Below are 27,791 nucleotides of genomic sequence, written 5' to 3' on the forward strand. Positions count from 1 at the left end.
GTGCATAGGCGGCAAGATCGTAAGCGTACACGATCGCGTGTTCACGGTTTATTTCCTCGGGGCGGAATCGCCGCAGCTTCCTGGTTGTGTCGTACGCGCCGGGCGGGATACGGCCGGGGCCAGTAATTTCGGAGCATCGGAAGCCGGATAAAGGGCGGGAAACGGTGGCACCGGCAAGGAAAAAAGGCCGGGAATACTCGAAAATAGCAACGGTGGGCGTCGACTGTGGCACCGGCTTCTAACAGCGGCACACGTTCGCTTTATCAGCATTTATAACTCTCCGTGCGTAGTTCGTGCAGCTGCAGCCGCGGTTAAATAAACTGCGTGCAACGCCGTGCCCCGGGCCTCCGTAAACGAATAAGACAATGCCGAGTGCATTGACGTCATCGGCCGGCCCGATAAAAAGCGAGGAACACGACCGATAACGTCGGAACACGGCTCGACGTTTACGTGTCGTTAACGCTTTGAAGAGATGAAATAGACCGATGCGCGCGTGTTGAACCGCGCGGTCCCGCCGTCGCGTCGATTTCGCCCGTGTGCTCCGTTGCTGTTTCTCCCTTCGCCGGCCGCGTCGCGCAACCCCTTTGACCGATTGGAAATCGTCGGGGCGTACGAGGAAAATGAGATTTCGCGATTTGCTAATTACGTAGTCGGCGATCGGCGCAGGACTTGGGTGCAGTTTGTGCAGAAGAGAAAAGCGAAGACAATAGGCAACCGTAACGTGCGTCGAGATTTGCACGTGGCCAATGATTTTGTATTGAATTGCAATGTAATTTTACACATTTTTGAGTCTGATAGATTCGGTGCTTGTAAGCCGCTAATTTGATTTTATGGTATTTTGGTAATACGATTTTATAGCTTTTTTAAGTCTGATAGATTCGGTGCTTGTAAGTTGCTAATTTGATTTTATGGTATTTTGGTAATACAACTTTATAACTTTTTATTAGATGATTAGATTATTATTAGATTCGGTGCTTGTAAATCGCTAATTTGATTTTATGGTATTTTGGTAATACAACTTTATAACTTTTTATTAGATTATTAGATTATTATTAAATTCGGTGCTTATAAGTCGCTAATTTTATTTTATGATATTTTGGTAATACAATTTTATAATTTCTTAAATCTAATAGATTCGATGATTATAAATAGCTAATTTTATTCTATGGTATTCTGATAATAAATAATAATAAAAAATTGATAATAAATAATAAATAAAGATTGTAAATCTGATATAGTCAGTGTTTCTATGTTGCTAATTTTAATTCGTGACACTTTCACATTTTTATCATATTTTATAAGAGGATGCAACGCACTTAATACGATAAATAGATGCAAAACGATAAATACAAACGTGTTGACAAATTCAATTGTCAATTTAGATAGCACAAAGACGTCTTTAAGACCTCTTTAAGACGTATTAAAGACCTCCCAAATTGGACATCCTCTTAACGTTTGAAATAAGACCTGTTAAAACATTAAATTATAAAATAAAGTTATGACATTCTTCAAATTCTTAAAACATTCCATTTTATGGAATACGACGTTCAGACCTAAAATGGGCATCTTCAAGACGTCCAGTGCTCATTGGGCACGTTTCTGTCCAGCATTGCGTTAATTTGCTATCGAGGAAGCGCTCGAGCAGTGGAAACGAGGAACGGACGGGTATGAAGCACGCGTTTTAAGAGAGGAGGGTGTTGCGTAAAAAAGTGCGACGGTGTTCCATTAAAAAGCATTATAGCGACCTCGGAACGGCCGAGGAACGGAGAAGCGACACTTTTATTGACACCGCGAGTAATTCCGTGGCAAAAGCCCACGCGCAGGGACCGGCCGAAATGGAGCGGCCTGTATATATCCGAAATTAATGACGCTTCACGTTACTTGGCGTCCCATCGGCCCCGTTGCGTTTTTCCCGCAGCGGCCGCCTCTGTTCCGCGCGCGCTTTCGACTCGAATCCATTCAAACGTTTTATTGACATTTTCCTTTGATGCTTTAATATACCCTTCGCTGACAGCTCGTTGCCGTTTAATATCGCTGTCACACCGGGGCCGCCTATCCTTTACGCCCCGCATAAAATGTCGGCCGCGAAGTTTCCACCACTTGCACCCATCATCCTTAGGGCCATCAATTCATTAGTGTCGCGATTAAGTGAAATACCGCGTCGTCGGATTAGAGCTTAATCGCGTTCGCCGCGGCCGAGATGATAGAAAACCGGGGAGAAATTTGCTGGATCCACGATGGGGGTTGTCGCAAAAGGAATTTCGATTTTATGGAAAAATGAAGTAGCCTGCGGATATCGAAATTACTTCTGCGACAACGTGATGTATAAACTGGGTGAAGCGTTTAAATCGTTCAGCCTTAATTTTTCTTGTAAACTACGTGTGTTTTTTACACGTTGCTGTGTAAAAAAATGTAGGAGAAAAATGTAAAAATATAGAAAATATAGAAAGTATAATGTAGAAAATATAGAAAATATAGAAAATATAATGTAGAAAATATAGAAAATATAGTATGGAAAATATAGAAACTATAGTATAGAAAATATAGAAAATATAATATAGAAAATATAAAAAATATAATATAGAAAATATAGAAAATATAGAAAATATAACAAATATAGAAAATATAGAAAATATAGAAAATATAGAAAATATAGCAAATATAGCAAATATAATATAGAAAATATAGAAAATATAGAAAATATAGAAAATATAGAAAATATAGAAAATATAGAAAATATAGAAAATATAGAAAATATAATATAGAAAATATAGAAAATATAGAAAATATAGAAAATATAGAAAATATAGAAAATATAGAAAATATAGAAAATATAATATAGAAAATATAGAAAATATAGAAAATATAGAAAATATAATATAGAAAATATAATATAGAAAATATAGAAAATATAGAAAATATAGAAAATATAGAAAATATAATATAGAAAATATAATATAGAAAATATAGAAAATATAGAAAATATAATATAGAAAATACAGAAAATATAGAAAGTTATCTGGTACAAAGAGGAGCATACACGGCGACAATTAATATTTTGCTATATTATATTTTATTCAAATACGAGGGTCGTCTTTTTTAACTATAATGTGCAACAATTTAATCGCGCCATTCAAAGCTCTATTAAATGCAAAATAAAAACTGATTAAGTAGTAATAGTACATCCCAATTATTTGCAAACTGGCATTAAAAAAATAATTCCAGTCCTATGGTGCTATGATAATAATTAGACTACGAATCTTCACGTGAAATAAAAATATTCTGCATCAGTTTGCAAGAGACAGATGTCAGATATAAACAAAATTATTTCTTCGTTAACTTTAACTGTTTGAAAATGATGCGTCCACGCGCTTCAATTATATTCATTTTAATTCCATCTTAAATTACCCCATACTCGTTCTTATCGCGACTCCATAAAATCCGCAGATTAATAATAATTAGTCTTCTACCGATTTGCTTGTGTAAAAGGATTAAGAGCAACACGCTGCGAAAACGAGGAGCGAATCCATCGTCGACCAGGCCCGCGATTTGTTTGGCAATGGAGAATGCTTTTGTCGAATCACGTTGTACTTCCATTCCTCTTGCTTTTACTACGAGGCTCGGGGCATCAACGTCAGGTCACAGAAGCCAAGTGAAATAATGTGCAATGCCAAATGGAAAATGCCATTTCGCGGAGTCGCGCCACCGCGAGTAACAGAGGATTCGGCGACCGTTGACAGAACGAGCGAATAGTGCTAGGCGTTCATCGAAGAATTTCGCGCGAACGAGACGATTAATTTCTCGAGCTGTCCTCGTAACTAGAACTAAATGACCATCGAATTAGACTGTCGAAAAGACGATCGAGAGAAAGCAGGTTAAGGTTGTGCAAATTCGCAGATTTTTTATTCTTTCTATGGATTTCCTGCGTCGCGTTGAAAAATCTGGAGAAAACCGAAATGCGTTGAGACTGCTAATAAGATTGTTGCTAACGGACCGTGTTCTAATTTTGTGTGATTTATTTTTAAATAGATATGTAAAACGTTCTTATATTTAATCGTTTTTAATACCGATATAAAATACGCGAAACATATTACACAAGAACATACAGAATCTTATTAAATAATTTGTTCAATGCGAACGAAAAATTTTTAATTCAATTAACATTTTATCGGAAATATTTTCCAATACTTTCACCGTGCTACGGACTTGTTCTATTTATAATAAAAATGACGGACAATTTGCACGCTGAATAAAATTAATCTCGATTTCAATTATTATTAAGATTTATTTTCGAGTCCCTACGTGTGTTAATCTTATTAAAAAATAATAATTAGGATACGGTCGTGCGATTTTTCTTTTTTTATATTATTATATATAATTTTATTTTTTCTTATTATATATTATTAAAAAATAATATATAACTCGAATATATAACTCGAAAATTTATATAAAATTATATATAATAATTTAAAAAAAAAAACGCACGACCGTATCTTATATATTATTAAAAAGTAATATATAGTAAGAAAAAATAAAATTATACATAATTTTATATAAATTTTCGAGTTATATATTATTTTTTAATAATATATAATAAGAAAAAATAAAATCATATATAATAATATAAAAAAAAAAATCGCACGACCGTATCCTAATTTCCCCAAGACACCGCGACAAAGAGGGAAAACTATAGCCGCGGTCCACGCGTTAGAAACGGCACGGTTTATTTAAAGCGTATACTCTTTGTTCGCCGCGCGTTTCGCAATTATTGGCCAACGAAACATACGTTAGGTTAATAGCCGGTTTCCTCGGCATCTTTATCTAGATTTATCACGCTATTGTCTTTCGACGTTCCGTTAGAAAACAAGGTGCCGCGTCGCCGTTCGCCCGGCGGGCAACAACAGTGTGTCTTGGTTTTGCGGATTTTCCAAAAACTAAGAGAGAGAGAGAGAGAGACGTGAATCGCCAAAACAGAGCAGTACATACGTAAAAATAACTCGGGCAACGGGAAAAGACAATGTCGAATGCAACATGGAATACGGGAGCTCCTGTTAACGGGGCGGTTTACGCAACGAACTTAAGATAATAATCGGCACCGCGATAAAATCGCGGTCGTTCCGCCGTCGAGCTGCCGTTAAAAATAATAACCGACTAACACGATTTTCCATGCCGCGTAACCTGTAACGATATTACGCGGACGCGTAACGCGTCTTTCATCGTTTCCCCCCCGTTACACGCTGACGAGAGTTTCGCCCGCGTATTTACGGAACGAATAATTCGATCGAGACCGGGGCAGCGTGAGATAAACAGCTGATAATAAAATGTCAGCGCGCGCGGTACAGTAAATTCTCCCCGATTTTGCCGCGGCTTGGGAACGAAAATGGACGATTCGGGAGGAGGCGATACGTTTGTTAGAGCCTCGCGGCTCATTTTTATCGTTGCCGATTCGTCAACGATTGAGCCGTTTACTTTGAAAGTGGCATAAGTCACTTTACTATCGTAATGAAAAGCGGTGATTTTTTAATGTTTATACGAAATTATTTGTACTGAGAAAATTATCTCGGTATCCTGAGATAACGAATACAAGTAAATCTTCTCGAAAGTTAGCATCCATATTTTTAATAGTGTTAAAACGCAAACCCGTAAATATGTCGACTTAAAAACAAAGCGAAGTTATGACATTTTCAACATAAACGGTTCAATTATAAAAACGAGGTGCAGGGCTCGAATAAAATTGTTCGTTTTCGTTTAGAAGCTGAAGGAAAATTAGGCAGAATTTACTGTACTTCGAAGACCGAATTACGGTAAATTCTCCCTAATCGATGCTCAGATTGTTCATTTTCGTTTCCAAGTTGGGCGTCAATTAGGGAGAATTTATTGTACTTGGAAAAAACGTATCAAGAACTCGGTATAATTTTAATATAAAAATGTTTTATTTGTCACATTAGAAATTGATTGTTTCAACCCTCGGACGACGGACCGTTTTAACAATTACACAGTTGACGACGATTCTAATAATTTTCAGCTCTGTTCGTTCATTTTGTCAAACATATTTTCGAAGATCCTTCTTGTATATCTGCCATTATTTCAGCTGTTCCCAGCGTACACAACAGCAATTTATTTTATTTAATTTCTGTAAATTGTATAATCACGGCGATTAAATAAATTATGCTAAAAAAACTATATATATATAATATAATATATGTATATAATATAATATAATAATATAATATTATAATATTATTATTATTATATATTATATTATATTATTATTATATATTATATTATATTATTATTATATATTATATTATATTATTATTATATATTATATTGTATTATTATTATATATAATAATAATATAATATAATATATATCTATATATAATAAAACTTACACTGGAACAAAATGGAACAATGAAACCACAGTCCGAGGGTAAATCTCTGTACGGGCGACACACTAATTTTTGACCAATTTTGCAGATTCATTCTCATTGTAAAATGTTCGAACAAACTGAATTTAATGATGTTTCGCATGCGAAAGAATTCCAGCGTCATCCATTGCGATAAATGTTAACTTTCCAGTTTCGGTATAATTAATTAAATTGCTCCGACTTTAAAGGAATTTTAGGGGGTTGATCGTCGGCGTTGAACGCGTTAAACACAGAATCGAATCTATCTCGGCAGAAACGGTAACGCGTTTCGCCCGCTGAATTTCCGTTCGAAATATTTTCGTACATCTTTATATAAATCCTGTAGAAAAAGTTCGGGAACCGCGGCCCGGCACCACGGACTTTGTCGAAGCGGGTTTCCCGGAACGTGACCGCATTGTTTCCACTCGTGCCAAAAAACCGGCGATCCGCGTTACCGCGAAAGAAGAGCGAAACGAGAAAGAAAAGTCACGGTTGACAGGAGCCGACATCAGAAAATAATGGTAAATGCCGTCTCTTCCGTTCGGAGAGTGGTCGGCGAGGGAATCTAGAAGCAGAGAGTGGTCTCTCTCTCTCTCTCTCTCTCTCTCTCTCTCTCTCTCTCTCTCTCTCGCAGTCTAGATTGATGGACCCGTTAATTGCGTGTAACGAACACGGGATCTCCGTTTCCCTTGTAACGCTTCGTGGAAATCGTAGCAGACAATTTCTCGCAGACTCGCGCGATGCTTTAACTCTGTTTCTCAAGCGCCAAATTGACGAACAATCGAACGAAAAATAATAATCTGGCTCGGCATATACTTTTATTTATTTTATATATATATATTTATATAATAAAAAATAAAGTATATTTTTATATTTTATATTTTTATATAATAAAAATATATATATATTATTATATATATTATTAAATATATAGTTATATATATTGTAGTTCGCTCGGGGGTGGTTCAAGTAATAAAATGAATAGTAATAATCAGAATAAAATGTTCGCCGCGCTTTTCAGAATTCTTCTCAGAGGTTCGCGAGATTTTCTGTTTTTCGTAGTCTTTGTCGCTTCGACTGCCAGGCCAAAAATCTAAAAAATCTCGTCGGAGCAAAGTACATATTTTATTTGTGATCGAATAAAAATGTGAAAGTTGAATCGCGTGTGACATCGATTATTAATTTCTCGATACTTTTGAGGGTCCTCCATGGAATTAGGAAAATTCGATGAATTAGAGTGAAAATTACTATTCAAAAATTAATATTATATTATTATATTATACAATAAATATATAATATTATTATATATTTATTATATATAATTATTATATATTATATTATATATAATTAATATTATATATTATTATATATAATTATATATTATTATATTATATTATTTATTATATATAATATATATTATTATATTATATTATTTATTATATATAATATATATTATTATATATATTATTATATTACATATAATTCAGTAAATAATTCCGTCACCCGCGTGTGGGCGACGCGGCGGTCAAGGTGTTAATCTTGATCGATGATTTCCTTTCGCTCCGACGCGATCTTTCCGGAAGAATCGATTCGGTTTCGTTCGTCGTCGCGTTTCTCCGGCCTGTGTTGGTAAAACAATTAGCGTAGACGAAGAAAATAGACGGTGAATGCGTAGACGTTGACACAGGAGTTACTAGACCAGTCTGAATAGTTCGGCGTCGGGCGGAGGCCGAGCCGAAATTTGGCAAGCGGAGATCGACTGGCAGACGTCTTCATTGTAAATCGAAGATTTAATGTCCCCTGATTCGTGTGGTCCGGGCAGAATATGCATTCCGATGGAACAAACGGTTAATTAAGATCGTTCGGGTAATGAAACGACGGTAATTTTAGCGGAGAATGTGGGGTCGCGCGGATTCCGGCGTGCGACGACGTTTTAAGTATAAATGGGAACAATGGCGGCTTGTTATAAGATGTCTTGTAATTATTGCGTAATTAGGCGATGCTGCTGGCACTTAGGTTCTTTGATTTTATTTCTTAGATTCTTCGCTTTTATTTCGTAATTATCGTAGTCGTAAAGCTGCTTCCGTTGGAAATCGTTCAATATATTTCTTCGTACAGCTTTCATAAAAATTGTGAAAAGTTTCAATAAATTCCATCTTGTGATTCTTACAAGCAGAATAAAAATTGTCTGCCCCTCACCGCAACGTATAAAAGTTAAATGGCAATTTATTTTCACTGTTAACATTTTTAGTAAGTTGCAAATATTTAAATTGTATTTAATTATATTATATTATATTAATTAATTATATATATATATTAATATATAATAATGTATATTATATATATATTAATTATATTATATTATATTATATTATATTATATTATATTATATTATATTATATTATATTATATTATATTATATTAAAAAGTGTAATATTTAAAATAACAGCGTCGTTAAATTTCTCCTCTGTATTTACCGTTTTGTATCATGCTTGCTCACTCTCGTTGCAAATGGGCACCATATGGATTTTCCAAAAAAATTGTATGAAATATTAATTGTACTGAATATTAGCTTAGCACAATTTTATCGTATAATAATACAGCTGTTATTCGCATTCCCGTTATTTGTAATTTTTCACCCCTCGAAATTAGGGGTGGTGGGACCTATCTATATGGGCCCCCATACGCGCGCTAAAAGTGGAAAGCTTAGTTCCCAGTGCCTGTGAAAGGGTTAAAACGAGGAAGTTGCTGCGATAATTCCATTCCATATCTCCGGACACCGTTTGTTCATATTTTCACGGAAATTCCTGAAAAGTCGACCGTTCAACGGCTCGGCTCGATTTTAATTAGCCCGACGACCTACGAGCGGCCGTAAACGCACGATCAAGTTGAAGCGATTCGATAGCCGAGGGTTCTCTTTCGGCGTTTAACGTCAATATTAACCGCGAAACGATCGCGATATCGCTCGAACGAGAACGCTGCCGGCGATCGACCGATCACCAAAAGTATCTTAACGCCTCCGCTTGTCGATGGATGTGTTTATCATGGCAACACGTGCGTGCCTTGAATTTACGAGAGCCGCGAACGTGAAAAACGATCTCGACGATCAACCGGGGGGCGCGTAGAAAATTGTACACGCGCCGGAGAAACGTCGGACAGCTTCTCGACCGTTCTTCGCGAGAACGGGGGACTTCGCAGAGGACTTTAGCAAAATTAATTCGCGATAATCGAATCGGGGAGTCGCGTATGCCACATCAACGACCGATTCAATTTCCGGGGCGACGCCGCCGTGAATTCCTTTCGATCTCGTTCGCGCGGCGTTCCGCGCGTTTTCGTTGGAAGGAACGTGTTTCATTTCGGGCAGCCGAAAAGATTAAGCGCTCATAACTTGTTAAAAATAGCAATGTCAAAGGAAAAGCACGGAAATTCTGTGCCTCCGTCGCTCGACGATTTGAAACGTTCGTTGCTGTTTGGATACGTTGCTGTTATGTTGGGGCGTTTTTTCTTTTTTTTTAAGAAACGAATGTACCACTGGCAAATAACGCGGTGCTATTATTTGGTGCAATTATGTGTACTAATGTTCCTCTGTCGTGATCAGAAAACTCTGGAGATTTATAGAAAGAAAATCGTAGGAACGAATGTAGAGATTTTAATTAAACGAAAATAGCTTTCTTTTATCAACTTTGTTAGAATGAACTGAAAGTATTCGGTGCAATTATGTGTACTAATGTTTCTCTATCGTGATCAGAAAACTCTGGAGATTTATAGAAAGAAAATCGTATGAATAAATGTAGAGATTTTAGTTAAACGAAATATACTTAATAAAAATATCTTTAATATAAATCTAAATATATATAATAATAATAATATATATAATATATAATATAAATAATATATGTATATAATATATAATATAAATCTAAAATATCTTTAATATAAATAAATTTAATATAAAAAATATCTTTTAATATAAATATCTTTAATCAACTTTGTTAGAATGAACTGATATTATTATTTGTGTTTACTGGAAGGACCTTTCCTTTATCATTCTTTCTTAGCATTTTAAATGCTGCTTCGATTAGGCAAAAGGTATAAAAGAAAGTACGCCAACTTCTATTAACTATTTCTAATTTTGCTTAATTTTTTCAAGCTTCGAATTTCATGCGCGCATAAAATTGCAGAAATCAACCACGACAACGCGGTTCAGTAAATTCTCCCCAATTTTCCTTCGACTTGCAAACAAAAATGGACAATTTTTATAGTTTCGGCGGCTCGTTTTTATAGCTTCCGATTATCAATAATTATAAAAACAATGTGCAAATAATCGCATTACAAATAACCAAATAATCAAATCACAAATAATCGCATCTCCTCTTCCAAAATTGTCCATATTTGTTTACAAGTTTAAAGAAATATTATATATCGACTAATTTAGGACGAATTTACTGCACATCCACTAAAACATCGATGAACCCAGACCAGGCCACTGTCCGCCGCAATCAAATATTGTCCGGGTCGCACGGAAATATCGGTGAAACGACAGTATCTTTTATCGAAACGAGAACGAAACGGAGCGACAACGGATCTAATTAAATCAGATGCCCGTGCCCGCCTCGTTATTGCGAACAAACGAGCCGGCTTCTGTCTCGTTGCAATTACAAGCGCAAATGTCACTCTTACAATCAGCTGTTCACGTAATCGACATCGATTGCTCGTAACTCGATTGCGGATTTGCACGTGCGGCTTTTGCTAAGCGACTATACCGCGGGACATTACGCGTTTATGGTAGAATGTCGAAGTGTAGGATAAGCGAACTATGACACGCTTTCAATTGATTTTATAATTATGCAATTATTATTTAAGAGCAATTATTTAAGCAATTATTATCCGCGAGCCACAGAGCTTTACTCGCGTCCAACCGGGGAGAATCAGTGAATTTTGAAAAAATACGTTTCTCAAAATACATTTAAAAGCTCAAAATGTTTTTTGAGAAACATTTCCTTCAAATATATAAAATGTTTTTATATTTATATTTTTATATATATTATTATTATTATATATAAATATTATATATTATATATAATATATATATATATATATATATATATATATATATATAATAATAATAAATATAATATAATATATATATGATAATAATATATATATAAAAATATAAATATAAAAACATTTCTATCAAATACATAACGAAATGTTCTTCGAGAAAAGAAATTGTTAAGAAAGTGCAACTGAGAGCAATGCAAACGTAGGTGCAAAAAATCCCGTAAAAAATACGGTCGACGGGAAACAATGCGAAACATTCGCTTCCGTGAAACAAGCCCACTAACTCGATTGTAAGACGGACCTCGACGGTCCTACTTTCCAGCGAGGCTTCTTGCCGGAAGTTGATTTTTCAATTCTCGTCCCGCGACAACACGATGGAACCTTGGGGTAACGGGGGTGGTAAAAAGTTCGAACAGAGAGCGCCGTTGTACTTTACGAGGTGGTTGACGAGAGAGTGGTAAATAATTTGATTGATAAAGCAATTACGGCGACGGTATATAGATCCATCGCGGCACGGACAAGAATATAAAAGGCCCCGTCGCGCTGCGGAATCGCCGGCATTTGGCCTAGTTCGCGAAACTCGTGCCCGCTTTTTCCCCTTTCATACCATACTTATGAACATGGTTTTTCCCTCGAGAAGTTCGCCGAATGAATATCGTTCGGTCGATGAAATTTCTTATCTTTCTTCTTTCTTCGACGAACTATTGGGTTGGCAACTGAGTAATTGCCGATTTGTTCAATGAAATAAAAAATTGGATTTTACTTGGAACGAAGTTTAATCTGTAATGTATTTTCCATTTTGTTCGATGACCTTTTGCCATCTCTCTGACAACTTGAACATTCCACGCTCGTAGAAAGTCTGATCGTTTTCGGCCAAAAACTGAGTTAAGTGAGATTTTACAGCGTCGTCATCGTTAAAAGTTTTACCACGAAGGGAGTTGTCCAGGGATCGAAACAAGTGGTAATCCGATGGCGCGAGATCAGGGCTATATGGTGGGTGTAACATCGATTCCCAACCAATATCCATCAATTTTTGCCGAGTGGACAAAGACGTGCGCGGCCTAGCATTGTCCTGCTGGAAAATGACACCTTTACGATTGACCAATTCTGGTCACTGTTCCTTGACCGCTGCATTCAATTTGTCCAGTTGCTAACAATCACGGATAATAAAAAATAATATAATAATAATAATAATTAATATTAATAATAATATAATGCAATATATATATATATATTATTTTATAATGTATATAATTATACATTATTATAAATATATTTATATATTATTATATTATATATAATATAATATAATAATATAATAATATAATATTATATTATATATAATATAATATAATAATATAATAATATAATATTATATTATATATAATATAATATAATAATATAATATTATATATAATATAATAATATAATAATATAATATTAATATTAATAATAATAACATTTACAGATATCATAAAAATGGGAGTGAGCGACATCTATAACTGAAATCGGCAATTACTTAGTTGCCAACCCAATATTAACAAAATTTTGGTTGCACGTTTAAGAAATAGCCGCTTTGGAGCAGTTAATTTACAAACAAAGAGATGTCCACGTTCCACTTTACACACAGTAGCAAGTTGTAACGCTTTGAAACTATTTTGTTGTAACTACAGACGCGTTAGGTTCGCTACACGACTTTATCGTTACAAGGCCGAGCCTAAAGGGGGACAAAGTATGAAATCAAACATAGTAGGAAAAATATTAATGTGTCCCACTTCGGACATACTGTTCGATAAATATGAAACAATGCTGTCCGTCGATTCTCTGTCTGATACAATGCCTCGAGTTGCTCATAGTTTCGAATAAATGTGATTCTAATTGACAACACTTTATTCTTGATTTAAGAAATTCTGATACAAAAGGTAAAGAGCCGGATTTTAGTTTTATAAATATTAATGAATTCTTTTTCAATACATATTCAGTTTTATATAATTTATTTTCAAATCAATGCTAAAATATTCTTATGTCTGATAATTTTTATTATTAATATACTCATGATTAAATACTATAATGATATAATAATATATACTAATATATACTAATAAATAGTAATAAATAGTAATAAATAGTAATAAATAGTAATAAATAGTAATAAATAGTAATAAATGGTAATAAATGGTAATAAATGGTAATAAATGATAATAAATGGTAATAAATGGTAATAAATAGTAATAAATAGTAATAAATAGTAATAAATAGTAATAAATACTAATAAATGGTAATAAATGGTAATAAATAGTAATAAATAGTAATAAATAGTAATAAATGGTAATAAATGGTAATAAATGATAATAAATGGTAATAAATGGTAATAAATAGTAATAAATAGTAATAAATAGTAATAAATAGTAATAAATAGTAATAAATACTAATAAATGGTAATAAATGGTAATAAATGGTAATAAATGGTAATAAATAGTAATAAATAGTAATAAATAGTAATAAACACTAATAAATACTAATAATGAAATACTAATAATAAAATATACGAAACATATTACATAGTAATATATAAAATTTGATTCAACAACCTTTTCAACGCGAACGAAAAACTTTGAATTAAACTAAGATTTTACCAAGAACATTTTCCAATACTTTCACTGTATTACCGAATTATTCCACTTACAATGAAAAATACGAGCAACTTGTACACCAAATAAAACCAATTTCAATTACAAATATTGTTAAAATTTACTTTCAAATCCCTTCGTATATCAATTATCAAGAACATTATCTTAAACGAACAGCAGCTCGTCGCAACAGAACGCGAGCATTTTCGAAAATGGCGCCGCCGTCGGACAATTACATAACTGTACTACTTCCCAGAGACCAAAACCAAAGCCGTTTCGAGGCGGTTCGGTGAATGGAGTTTTGTAAAACGTGTTCCCGTCAGGAGTTCGGAGTCGAACTCGATATTAAAAATTCATCCGGCGTTTCGAGCGCGAATCTCCGAGCCGCGCGGGTTGCGAGGCGAAGAACACCCCGACACGCAATATTGTACATAATAAATAGAGCGAGACGGCTTCTGAACGCCGTAGTCATATTTTTAGATCGTCAGCTTTTTCTCGCGAACGCCCGTTCCTCGATCCGCCGTAGACTTTTCCGTAGGCTATTAGAATTTATAGGCCAATTCGCAGCGTTCGTTCCGTTTTCCGAACCGGAGAACGCGGCTTTTTCTTTCGGTTTTTGCTTCTTCGCTTTCGCCGTTTTCATTCCACGGCGAGCCGCGGCGCGAAATTATTGGGTTGACAATTAAGTTATTGCCGATTTCAGTTATAAATGTTTCTCACTCTCATTTTTATGATATCCGTAAATGTTATACTATAAAATTATTATTATTATTATTATATTATTATTATTATTATTATTATAATATATAATATATATTATTATTATTATTATTATTATTATTATTATATAGTATTTTATATATATTATTATATTGTATATATATTATATTATATAATATATCATATATTATTATTATTATTATTATTATAATATTACTACAAAATTATTATTATTATTATATCCGTGAATGTTAGCAACTGAACAAATTGAATGCAGCGATCAAGGAAAAGCGACCAGAATTGGTCAATCGTAAAGATGTCATTTTCCAGCAGGACAATGCTAGGCCGCGCACGTCTTTGTCCACTCGGCAAAAATTGATGGATATTGGTTGGGAATTGATGTTACACCCACCATACAGCCCTGATCTCGCGCCATCGGATTACCACTTATTTCGATCCCTGGACAACTCCCTTCGTGGTAAAACTTTTAACGATGACGACGCTGTAAAATCTCACTTAACTCAGTTTTTGGCCGAAAACGATCAGACTTTCTACGAGCGTGGAATGTTCAAGTTGTCAGAGAGATGGCAAAAGGTCATCGAACAAAATGGAAAATACATTACAGATTAAACTTCGTTCCAAGTAAAATCCAATTTTTTATTTCATTGAACAAATCGGCAATTACTCAGTTGCCAACCCAATAGTCAGCTACTTTTTCAAGACTATCAACCCTTGAACGCGCGACGCCGTAATATCAATAAAATAATTCCGAAAGTTGTCAATTTATTTTGTCGCGCACACTTCACGCTGTACATATTATTTATACGTATATTCGCCACGTTAGAAGGCTTTACTTTATTCACTTTCAAATAAAAACCATTTACTCCATTCACTTTCAACTAAACTTTTACTTTGCTTTTAAAGAAACTTTTACTTTATCCCTCGGCATGGGTGGAACTTGCTTAAAAATTCCTCGAACTTCGCGCACGGCTGCGGAAGTCGAGGGACGAATAAAGCTCGACTTTTAATTCAGTTCTTCAGCCAATGAATCCGGAACGAAGCGCAGAGCCACGATCCACCATGGAATATGTACACGGTGTCGCAGAGCGTGCAGCTTTTTAACTGAAAGTTCGCGGCGAGGGTTTCGGCAAAGGATTTCCACGACTCTGCTAAAACATCTTTTTTACCGTTTCCAGGTATCACGAATCCAGAGGCGGCGGCATAAAAACGGGCGAGGCGTTAGCGAGAGGCGATCGAGGTTCTGGTCAGCTTCGGGAAGAATCGCTCTGCTCCACCGCTAGGAAATGGAGGTCACCGAAAGGAACTCGCTGAACACCGGCGAAAGTGATCGGAACGAGTGGCCGGGAGAAGCGACGAGGGTGCTCGATAATTAAATTACGGGGGAAGGCAAACATCGGGCGGAAGAGAAGAGCGTATCAAGGTATCCTTCGCGGGGCTGCGAAAATAATCGAGCGGCAGGGGAGGAAGTGGGGAATCGTGTTTTACCAGGGCGACTATTTACTTTGAAAATAGCGCGTGAATCGCGGGGGGGAAGTAACGGCCCCGGGTAATCGAGAGCGGTTTCCGCAATATGAACGAGCGGCCGCCGCGTCTACGCTGTCGTGAAATTATGTTGGAATAACTCCGGAGGAGAATTGTCCCCCGGCCGATGTCGCCTGAATGCTCGGCAATTTATTTCAGTCGGTTCCGGTGTAGCTGATCGATTCGAACTACAACATAGCCGGAAACAGTCGGAAAATGCTCGAACTCGCGGCCGACGCGCTCGATCGCCAGTGGATCATCACTTGGTACCAGTGCGATCTCCCGGAAGTTTCCGCAGGAACAGTGTCCAGCCAAGAACTGTGAACGAGAATGTACATTACAGTGATTAGATATTAGTCGTCGACAAGTAGACCAATTAAGCAACAAGATGGCCAGCCGAATGAAGTCGTTGTACAACCAGGTAAAACGCTTGTTCTAATTGATTCTGGTTCGCCGAAGATCGATCGATCACCGAACTGTAATATTGTCGCCTCGTACCGTTCGTTCGAACAACAATGTAACCTTTATCGTGAAAACGTAGCTTCTGCATGCATCCGTGCAGGATATCCCGAAATTATTGTACAAGCAAGAAGCGAGAGGTTCCTCGGGTCATTTGAAGCAACTTTTTCCTTAGCGAAAATGTTCTATGAGGCTTCGTTTACGAGTTATTAACGAAAAACGGTGACCAATGAGAGGCGAGATTAGCTGGCGCGAGGCGGTCCAGTCGACGAGCGCACGAAGCCCACTGCCGCTGATTGGCTCGGCTGCCTCGCGCCAGCTGATCTCGCGTTTCATTGGTCACCGTTTTTCGTTAATAACTCGCAAACGAAGCCGCGGATTGCGTTTTCGCTAAGGAAAAAGTTGCTTCAAATGATCTCAGGAATCCCTCATTTTCCGCTTGTACAATAATTTCGGAACACCCTGTACCGACCTGGAAATATCTGAAAGTCTCCGTGGATGTTTATTCAACGTTTTCATCTCGTGTCTATTGCAGTATTTATTTACAAAATTATTTTATCTATTGTTTCGTCTACCGTTTTATCTAATTATTTTATCTAACTAAAAAAAACTGATCTTAAACAAATCCAAGTAACGCTGGTTACTTTTGTAACAACTATTTATAACGGCATAAATTATTTATAAATGACACACGATGTGTAATAAGTATTTATAATAAAGGACATACGATTTGGAACGAATTGCCGACGAGGCTGGCAATTTTGCACGATTATTCGGAAAATATGTAGATTTCCAGTGAGATCGTTTCGGCGAACGCACACGTTTCACTGAATTCTATGTGGTAGCGATATTGAAAGTTATCCGTTGCTCGTCCTGCGAAGAGTACTGTGAGTGCTATGACACCCAGGTAATTTTCGAGAGGCGAATACTGCTTGGCTGCACGATCCTCGTGGGACTATCGGTGTGCACATGGTCGGTCGCTATCGGAACCGATCACTGGTTTACCCTGAAAGCGCCGAACGACACCGGGTTGCCCCTCGGAGACGCGGGCAAAGCCGGCAGACGATTGCTCTACAAACACATGGGACTCTGGGGAGGCTGCACGCATGGTTTAGCACCGGAATCCGTCAATTCCACCGTCATGCAGCCTTATAGTAAGTGCGAATCATTTTTCACAGGACACCGATACTGCGACCACACGAAAATGCCACTAATTTCGCGGTTTCCAAACAGATTTTCCTGGCAGAATTTCCTAGCAGATTTTCCTAATAGAAGTTGCTAATAGAATTTTCCAAGCAGATTTTCTTGATATAATTTCCTAACAGATTTTCTTAGCAGATTTTCCTAGTGGAATTTCCTATCAGATTTCCCAAGCAGATTTTCCTAGCAGATTTTCCTAGTAGAAGTTGCTAATAGAATTTCCCAAGCAGATTTTCCTAGTAGAAGTTGCTAATAGAATTTCCCAAGCAGATTTTCCTAGTAGAATTTTACTAATAAATTTTTCTAGCAGATTTTCCTAGTAAAAGTTGCTAATAGAATTTCCCAAGCAGATTTTCCTAGTAGAATTTTACTAATAAATTTTTCTAGCAGATTTTCCTAGTAGAAGTTGCTAAGAGTAGTAGAAATTGCTAATAGAATTTCCCAAGCAGATTTTCCTAGCAGTAGTAGCAAAAGTTGCTAATCGAATTTCCCAAGCAGATTTTCCTAGCAGTAGTAGCAAAAATTGCTAATAGAATTTCCCAAGCAGATTTTCCAAACAGATCATCCTAGTAGAATTTTACTAATAGATTTTTCTATCAGATTTTCCTAGTAGAATTTTACTAATAAATTTTTCTAGCAGATTTTCCTAGTAGAAGTTGCTAAGAGTAGTAGAAATTGCTAATAGAATTTCCCAAGCAGATTTTCCTAGCAGTAGTAGCAAAAATTGCTAATAGAATTTCCCAAGCAGATTTTCCTAGCAGATTTTCCAAACAGATCTTCCTAGTAGAATTTTACTAATAGATTTTTCTATCAGATTTTCCTAGTAGAATTTTATTAATAGATTTTTTTTAGCAGATTTTCTTAGTAGAATTTCCTAGCAGATTTTTCAAACAGATTTTCCTAGCAGATTTTTTTAGTAGAATTTTCCTAGCAGATTTTCCTAGTAGAATTTCCATAGTCAAATTTCCTAATAGATTTTCCTAATACACTGATTGCCCAATGAACCTAGAAAAAACATATCGAAGCAGCGCTCTGTTTTCTCGTAAAATAATTACCTCCTCGTATTTTGTATTCTACAATTTACACTGCTACTTTTAAAAACTCTATAAAGCCTTGTAAAAAAGCCCTGCAAAGTCCTGTAAAAAACCTTGTAAAGTCCGGTAAAAAAACCTTGTAAAGCCCTGTAAAGCCCTGTAAAATCCCTGCTTCTTAATATCTCTAGTCGACGTCGTAATAAAGGGGTATCTGGACAAGATAGACAATTTGGGAAGAGAAGATACGATTATTCGAGCCTCGCGGCTCATTTTTATACTTACCGATTGTCGACGATTATAAAAACGAGGTGCAAAGCGCAAATGATCGTACCACCTCTCCCCAAGATTGTCAATTTTCGTTTACAAGCTGCAGGAAAATTAGAGAAAATTCACGTCGACTGGTACAACGCGGTCGAATTTGAGGCAACAACGATATTTGAATGAAAATACTTCGACGGGGACCGTGTCGGCCAACTATTTGCTCGGATAGCTGGCTCGAGTTGGCCGCCAGCTTCGTCCGCATGCTTTCACAATAATTAAACACGCTACAGATGATTTACAGCGATGAAACACAGTTGCGTCTTGGTCGGCGCGGTTGCACGTTACTTAATTACGTCTGTCCACGAATTCCGCGTGTTTTCGTCGAATTAAACGGAAGACATTTCCGGAATGTTTTAAAAGCGAGAAAGTGCGACCGGATTCGTAAAACTCCGCGAACAATTTCTTTAACGACGTACGCCATCGCTTGATAACAATTAATATTCTATTTTATTTTAATATGCCATCGCGTCTATTTTTTTATTCACACTTGCCTCGAGATTCTAAAAATTTCGGTTAATCAAACGACAACCCTCGCGGAAGTTATTAACGCTCCCCAGAAACTATTTTCCACGGACACACAATTCTATCAACTCGTTTTCCTCGGAAGAATTGTTATGTACCAATTTTATTAGCCACTCGTTTCGCAACTGCCATAAATTCTAACGTGAAATCGTGTCGTACCGTTGCAACTAGACCGTGGATTTTATGCAATCGTGACAAAAGCGAATAGGTGGACATAAAGCACTGCGAAGATCCTGGAAGCATTTAAGAATATCGTTGCATCGTCAATGACTTATTAAAATGATTAAAAACCCGAAGGAAAGTGAAACGAATTATTAAAGGGAGAAATTAAGTTTCATTTCGTTTCTGTTTCCCAGAATTCATCTTAGAAAATGTTTATTTTGCCCAAAGATCTTACTATAACTATATATTACTATACTATAGTAATAGTATAGTATAGTATATAATAGTATATATATATAATAGTATATTAATAGTAGCTATATAATAGTATAGTATAGTGTAGTATAGTAATATATAGTTATAGTAAGATCTTTGGGCAAATATCTATATATATATATACTATACTATACTATACTATACTATACTATACTATACTATACTGTACTATACTATACTATACTGTACTATACTATACTGTACTATACTATACTATACTATACTATACTATACTGTACTATACTATACTGTACTATACTATACTATACTATACTATACTATACTATACTATACTATACTATACTATACTATACTATACTATACTATACTATACTATACTATACTATATATAACTATATATTTACTATATTACTATACTATATACGTACTATAAATCTAACTATAACTTCTAAACAGTTAAATAGCGTTAGATTTTGCAGGAAACATCGACCGTTGCTTATCTCGCGAAAACAAAGAAATTCGCTTCTCGAGACGGTCGTTAGGCGATTCGACGGCTCCGTCGACACAATAATGCGCCGGAGTCGCAACGATCCTAAATTAAAGCTTCGCGAAAGCTGTATCGCGGGTCGACAGTCCGAGCAAAAGTCCGATGGCGTCGTTTCAAGAATGACGGGATCGTTGACCTATATAAATAATGGAGGTACCAGCGTGTGACACAGTCGAGCGACATATCATCGTCTTGTGCGATCTGAAATATAACGCCGATGCGGTCCCGTCGAATTTTTCGATTCCTCCCTTCGGCCGCGAAGAAACTGTTTCCAATTTCCGGAAATTAAACGTAACATTGAACCGTTTAATCGATTTCGGTTATTGGACGCTTCGCGGCTCGCGGATAATTATTCCAACGAAATTATCGCGGATCGGAGGGCGGGATATTCTGCTCGTAGCTGGTAAACGATGCGCGTATCGTCTGCTTTCGATAGCAGTCTGTTCAATTTTGCATCGCAAAATCGCGATCGGGCAATCTATTCCCGAAATACCACGGAAAATTGCACGACGGAGAAATCTGCCTAAAATTGGAAAATCTCTTTAAAAAGTTTACACGCCTGTTTTAATTAATCGAGGGCATGGTAACCGGCAGGTTTTGATTATAGCAATTTCGCTTTGGAATATGATGATAATTATTTCTACAGTGTTGCTGCGAATCCAGCGATAGATTATTCTGTTTAAGTTGCGTGTAGCGACATTGTTTATTAGTTATCAGGATTATAGTTCCGAATTGTAGAGAAAATTGTTATACCAGAATTGCTGAAATATTGTGTCTAAAATTTCTGATTAAAATTGATCAGCTATCAAAATTATAGTTCCGAATTGCACAGAAAATTGTTATACTAGAATTACAGAAACATCCTGTCTAAAATTTCTGATTAAAATTGATTAGCTATCAAAATTATAGTTCTAAATTGTACAGAAAATTGTTATACTAGAATTGCTCAAATATTCTGTCTAAAATTTCTGATTAAAATTGCTTAGCTATCAAAATTATAGTTCTAAATTGCACAGAAAATTTTTATACTAGAATTGCTCAAATATTCTGTCTAAAATTTCTGATTAAAATTGATTAGCTATCAAAATTATAGTTCTAAATTGTACAGAAAATTGTTATACTAGAATTGCTGAAATATTCTGTCTAAAATTTCTGATTAAAATTGCTTAGCTATCAAAATTATAGTTCCGAATTGCACAAAAAATTGTTATACTAGAATTGCTGAAATATTCTGTTCAAAATAGCCTAATCCGTTAAAATGTCTATTAAAGAATGTCTGATTATAGAAACTTCGGTCGCAAATTGTACAGAAAATTACCGGATGAAGTATCTCTTCTTGTATCGTCAGAAAATGGTCCGTACAGTTATTTTCTCAGTTCGGTTAACGATTCGTCGTCGAAGCCGCGCGCGCTTCCCAACTTCGGTCGAACGGAAAAGTGATTAATGGTGCACTTTTCTTCCCTTCGCGCAGCCACTTACATCGTTTACGCGGGATTAGCGGCACACGTTGCTCTTCGCAACAGACCTAGATTTATTACGTAGACGTTCGCGATGCCGGCTTAATCCGACAGGAGGACCTAGGCTTTCAGGATGCGTGCCACCGACAGATACGTATCGCTCTGTCACGTACCGAACGTTTTCACGAACAACGCGTCTCTATCCCGTATTCGTCGAACACAAGAACCTCGCTCGCGAATGCGCCGACATTTTCCCATCGTTTACTCGCCGAACAGCTGATCCGATCGTTTATTTCGCGATGAGAGTTTCTCGATTCGGAGCGGAGTTTTCCGCGATCGTGACGAATAAAGTAATTAAGCGGCGGCGAGAACGCGCTGCCTTTTTCATCTCGTTCATCCCCGTTAATGAAGTGATTTGAATTGGAAATTCCGCGCCGGTGGAGGCGGATTAATGTCGCCAATTTGGTACCGCGCGGTCAATCGTACCCTGCCGTGTCGGCATTTCTGCGGTTTTGCGATCCATAGATCATAGGATACCACGTGTCAGCCGTTTCGCATTCGCACGCGCGAGTGATTGAATTACACGGCCGTCGCCTCGTGATAGCCCGACGATATCGCTTCTTTCGGACGATTTATCGAGGCTCGATCAAAGCGGAGAATTTGAATTGCGATCGGCTCGATTGCAATCGTAGATTCGTAACTTCTTGCGCTTCGTTCGCGCGTTCAAATTCCGTGGTATATTCGGCACGATTGAAATATAAAGTGGTTTTTTTATATGGAGTTCCGTGAACAATTTTGAACACGCGACCGGCTGCCACGCGAGCGTTTGCAATAATGTTCGAAAGAAGTGTTACTTCGAACGCGAGCAGACTAAACAGAGAGCGGTGCTTCGTGTGTCCGCACATCGGTGCATTTGGATCTCGCGCCGGTCGGATGTAATTCACCGCGTAACTTGCTCATGCACCGGACACATTTCAGACAAATTGGCTATTAGTTCTCTCAGATAAGAAGATTCATGCGCTTCGCGGAACCGTGAAGTTGTTACGTGGATAGCTGCGATGTTACTGTGAATATTCTTGCGCGCACGTATCAGAGAGTGAAAGCTAATTATTTCTTACACAAAAAGGTAATGGGACTGTTGTACGAGATTCTTTTCTTTGATTGCTATGGATAATACATCGAGTTTTTTCAAAGACAATTCTTCAGATACGATGTTCCATGAGTAATTTTCCAAGTGCAATTTTTCAAATGCAACGTTTCAAATGCAATGTTTCAAGTGCAATGTTTCAAGTGCAATTTTTCAAATGCAACTTTTCAAATGCAATGTTTCAAATGCAATTTTCCAAATACAATTTTCCAAATATGTACAATTTTTCAAATATCAGACCGTCTCGACATTTACTCTCGAATCGATTGAAACGTTTCATAAAACTCGCACATTCTAAATATTTAATATTCAACAAACGATAAGTGTAATAAATTACATAGCGGCAAACTGTCGCTCCTCCTCTCATTACCTTATCGAACAATTTCACTGATAATTACTTCGCGTGATTGAACACATCCCTCTTTCAATATCCTATTTTTCTTTTTAGCCAATGTAATAATAATAAAGTAAATCAAATATTATCAAATTGTGAGCTTCCTTCAGTATCATTTCATCGAAACACTTTCCCGATAATCGACTCCGCAGAAAAGTCACATTATCGTACTACAAAAGTCCTCGTTTCAACGTCGAAACCCACTCGGCGTCTCATCAATTTCGTTCGGTAGACGGTGCCGGCAACAAAAGACAGTCTCCTTTGCCTATTCGCAAGACTTTCCACTCGATCCCCTTTAAATGATACCACCTCGTCCGACGCGAGCACATTCCCATCTCTTTATCCTTCTCGGGGATCGAAAAGATAACGACCCCGTCGTCGTCAATTTATGCAGTAGCGATTGTGTGCCTGGATATGGAGCCATGTTTCGACAAAATAAACGATGGTCCAGGAATAAATGGAAACTCGCGGGATGCCCCGCCGTTCGTTCCGCTCCCTGCAGGCCGTGTTTTTGCTCCTTTCCGGTCACTGTGTGCTCTGCTCTTTGTCGGGGAGCTTATTAACGAGATGCTCGGGCCGATCCAACGGAGTTGTTTTTCGAGAGAAAAGGGTCCACCAGCAACGCAGACGGCCCCGATAAAAATGATTGAAACGCAAACACAGCCGGATCTTCTTCTTTACGGAGAATCCCGGGCACCGCGGTGTCCTCGCTGCCTCGAATTCGTTTCGTCTCTCTAAAACGGCGCGCTTCTTATTCGTCTCGTCTCTCTTAAAGGGCGCGCTTCTTTCTTCGTTTAGACTCTCTAAAACGACGCGCGCCTTATTCATTTCGTTTTCCCAAAACGGCGCGTTTCTTTCTTCGTTTCGTCTCTCTAAAACGGCGCGCTTCTTATTCGTCTCGTCTCTCTTAAAGGGCGCGCTTCTTTCTTCGTTTAGACTCTCTAAAACGGCGCGTTTCTTTCTTCGTTTAGACTCTAAAACGGCGCGCTTGTTATTCATTTCGACTCTCTAAAACGGCGCGTTTCTTTCTTCGTTTGGACTCTCTAAAACGGCGCGTTTCTTTCCTCGTTTCGTCTCTTTTAAAGGGCGCGCTTCTTTCTTCATTTAGACTCTCTAAAACGGCGCGCTTCTTACTCGTTTCGACTCTCTAAAACGGTGCGTTTCTTTCTTCGTTTGGACTCTCTAAAACGGCGCGCTTCTTACTCGTTTCGACTCTCTAAAACGGCGCGCGTCTTATTCATTTCATTTTTCCAAAACGGCGCCTTTCTTTCTTCGTTTCGTCTCTCTAAAACGGCGCGCTTCTTTCTTCGTTTAGACTCTCTAAAACGGCGCGCTTCTTTCTCTGTTTCGTCTCTCTAAAACAGCGCGCTTCTTTCTTTGTCCGCGGGCGAGATAGTACAACAATCGAATTTCTTTTCCATTTTACGGTACAGTGCCTCTCTCGCTCCTCTTCGCGCCGAAGTTATCTTCTCGGACGAACTTCTGCTAGGAAACGCGTACCGTGAAATTTTCATTTGCATTATTAATCCTCGAACGGCGTACCATTTTCCCAACTAGACGATTTGCTACGTTCCTAAGAATTCTGCGCTTCGATCGACAATTTTTCCAAACATATTCTTGAAGATATTTCACGCAAACTTGTTAATCCTTCCGTTGTTCCCAGCGTGGCAGCCATTTATTCCATCGAACTGCCAAGAATCGACTAGCAAGGTGACCGTTTAAATGAATCGGGTCACGAGAGACCCGGTAACCGCAGGCCGATAGTTCATTTGCTTTTTCGCGTTGCAGAGAAAAATGCTTCTTCTTCCTGCAATCATTTCAACACTAAAAATAACTAACATGTGTTGCTTTGAAAAACTGGATTTATTATACTGGATATATTATTTATTTAGACCTTCTTTTATCGCAGTCTAAGCTGCTTGTACTTCGATCATTTTCTATAGAAGATATTATTTATTTAGACCTTTTTTTATCGCAGTCTAAGCTGCTTGTACTTCGATCATTTTCTATGGAAGAATGTTCATAATGTTAATAACTTTCAACTCGGCAGGCTTGACGTTAACAGTGTTAATTAAATCGTGAAGAGTTCCATGAATATTGAAAAAAAAGACTTCGAAAATTTGTTGAACCAGTTATTTCGACCGCGCCACGGTGGATTCAGCGTTAAATAACTGTTTCCAATTTCACTTGTTTCCGTCATAAACGCGCGAAACTCCATTCGCGAACGAACATTTCGCGAAACCGTAGTAAAACGTTTTATAGTTAGCGCGGCAGATAGCTGTCCATGCGAATGTACGATATATGTGGTGGACGCGTTTCGAGCGAGATTCAATCGGGGCCGAATGGTTATTAGCCGGGATATAAACACCGATCAAGATGTTATTGCCTCGGGAACTGCTGTTAAAGGGCTCGTTTGACGGTAACTTATCGCGACGCGGGACACAAATGAGGCGAGCCGGACGGAGAGAAATAGAGTCTGGATAAGAAAAACGGTGAACGACGGGTTCGGGGGTGGAAAAACGGATGCCGCGACCGCGCAAACCGGGAATTTATCTTCCGGCGATTCGACGAGCGCCGTGATTACGCGTCGCCTGGTGAATCTGATCGATCGGATATGTTAATTAATCGACTGTCTTGTGTTGCAGAGGAGTGCAAGAATCACGACATGTTTCCGACGGACATGCAGATCAAGCTGGACCCGGGGTTGCACAAAACTATCGTCAGTAAGTATGAAATTCGCGATCGTGAGTCTCCGGAAGAAAGATACATTTTTTGCTCTTAATTTGAAACCGGAAGTGCGTTAAAAATTGCGTCGGAACGATTGCTGAATAAAATTACAAGTGGTTCTTAGTTGTATCATCTAATTATTTCTTAATTATTTCGTGGAATCAGTATAAATGCAATCTCATGCTAAATTGTGTTCGAGTAATTATTTTCAACTGTCTAATTATTTTATTTAAAACACTAGCTATTAGTTCGCGAATAAATAATAATGTTGAAACAAAATATAATTTCGTAACAGCAGTGAATGATGTGAATGAAATCATTTCTGTAAAATAAATTCGTGTTTTCGTTTCGATTAGAGTATAATTCAATTATAGAGCTTAAAGAGCAGAAATACTGAACAAACACAGATGGCATCGTTAATCAGGCGGATCGACATAATACGCTCTCATCATTTCCAGATTACTCGAGGACTGAAGTGTCATTCGCAATAATCAGCTTGTTCGTGATGATAATGAGCTTCTGCTTCTCGATCTACACGTTTCGCAATCCACGTTACATGTTCAAACGGCTGGCTGGCGGGATACATTTCATTAGCGGTAAATTAATTATCTTCCGATTCATTTTCTCGCCGGCGCTGCAACTTTCGCGAATGACCGCTTGCATTGGCTCGAATGATGGGGATACAGTGAATTCTCCCCGATTGTCCTTCAGCTTTGAAACAAAGATGGACAATTTCGGAAGAGGAGATACGATTATTCGGAGTTTTCCTTACTTCGTTGCGAAATATCCCTCGCACCGTCCACGAATTTATGTTTCAAATTTTTTTAAGAGGTTCGCTATTTTTCCATAAATTTCTCTTAAGAGATCGTCGTATGGTGAACCATTTTGATCCATTTATAACAGCTCGATATAACGAGATGATCGAAAACGTTTAAGGAGATATCTTCGTCTTTTTCGCAGTGTGTCAGAGCCTGCAATAAAAACATCAAAGATAACGCTTCAGTTTCCACGAATCGGTCGATCAAAAAACCAGAGTGAAAGTCTCCAGTTTAATCGCCGAAGATGCGAATTTTATAAAGCAGCTTCAATTATTAACTATTCATATTAAATCCAATAAGAGGATTAACATTGGCATCAAAGGGGTGGTTCGAAAATTGTATAAGAGAAAATCGATACGCGAGGACATTACTGCCCGTGGAAGTTACAAAGACTCTCCCAAGTG

At 37.3% G+C, this 27,791-nt stretch overlaps 1 protein-coding gene across 1 annotated transcript in view; it reads left to right on the forward strand.

Moving 5' to 3' along the window:
- LOC117226177 (uncharacterized) overlaps window positions 1-27,791 on the forward strand; it is a 54,630-nt gene that overhangs the window by 21,045 nt on the left and 5,794 nt on the right. The window contains exons 2-6 of the mRNA XM_033480251.2: window positions 16,017-16,261; window positions 16,522-16,783; window positions 17,729-17,975; window positions 26,488-26,565; window positions 27,028-27,165. Coding sequence (XP_033336142.1) covers window positions 16,751-16,783; window positions 17,729-17,975; window positions 26,488-26,565; window positions 27,028-27,165 — 496 coding nt within the window. The 5' untranslated portion in view covers window positions 16,017-16,261; window positions 16,522-16,750. The remainder of the gene's footprint in view (window positions 1-16,016; window positions 16,262-16,521; window positions 16,784-17,728; window positions 17,976-26,487; window positions 26,566-27,027; window positions 27,166-27,791) is intronic.

This window comes from Megalopta genalis, chromosome 11 (assembly GCF_051020955.1).
Source record: "Megalopta genalis isolate 19385.01 chromosome 11, iyMegGena1_principal, whole genome shotgun sequence".
Taxonomy (NCBI): Eukaryota; Metazoa; Arthropoda; class Insecta; order Hymenoptera; family Halictidae; genus Megalopta; species Megalopta genalis.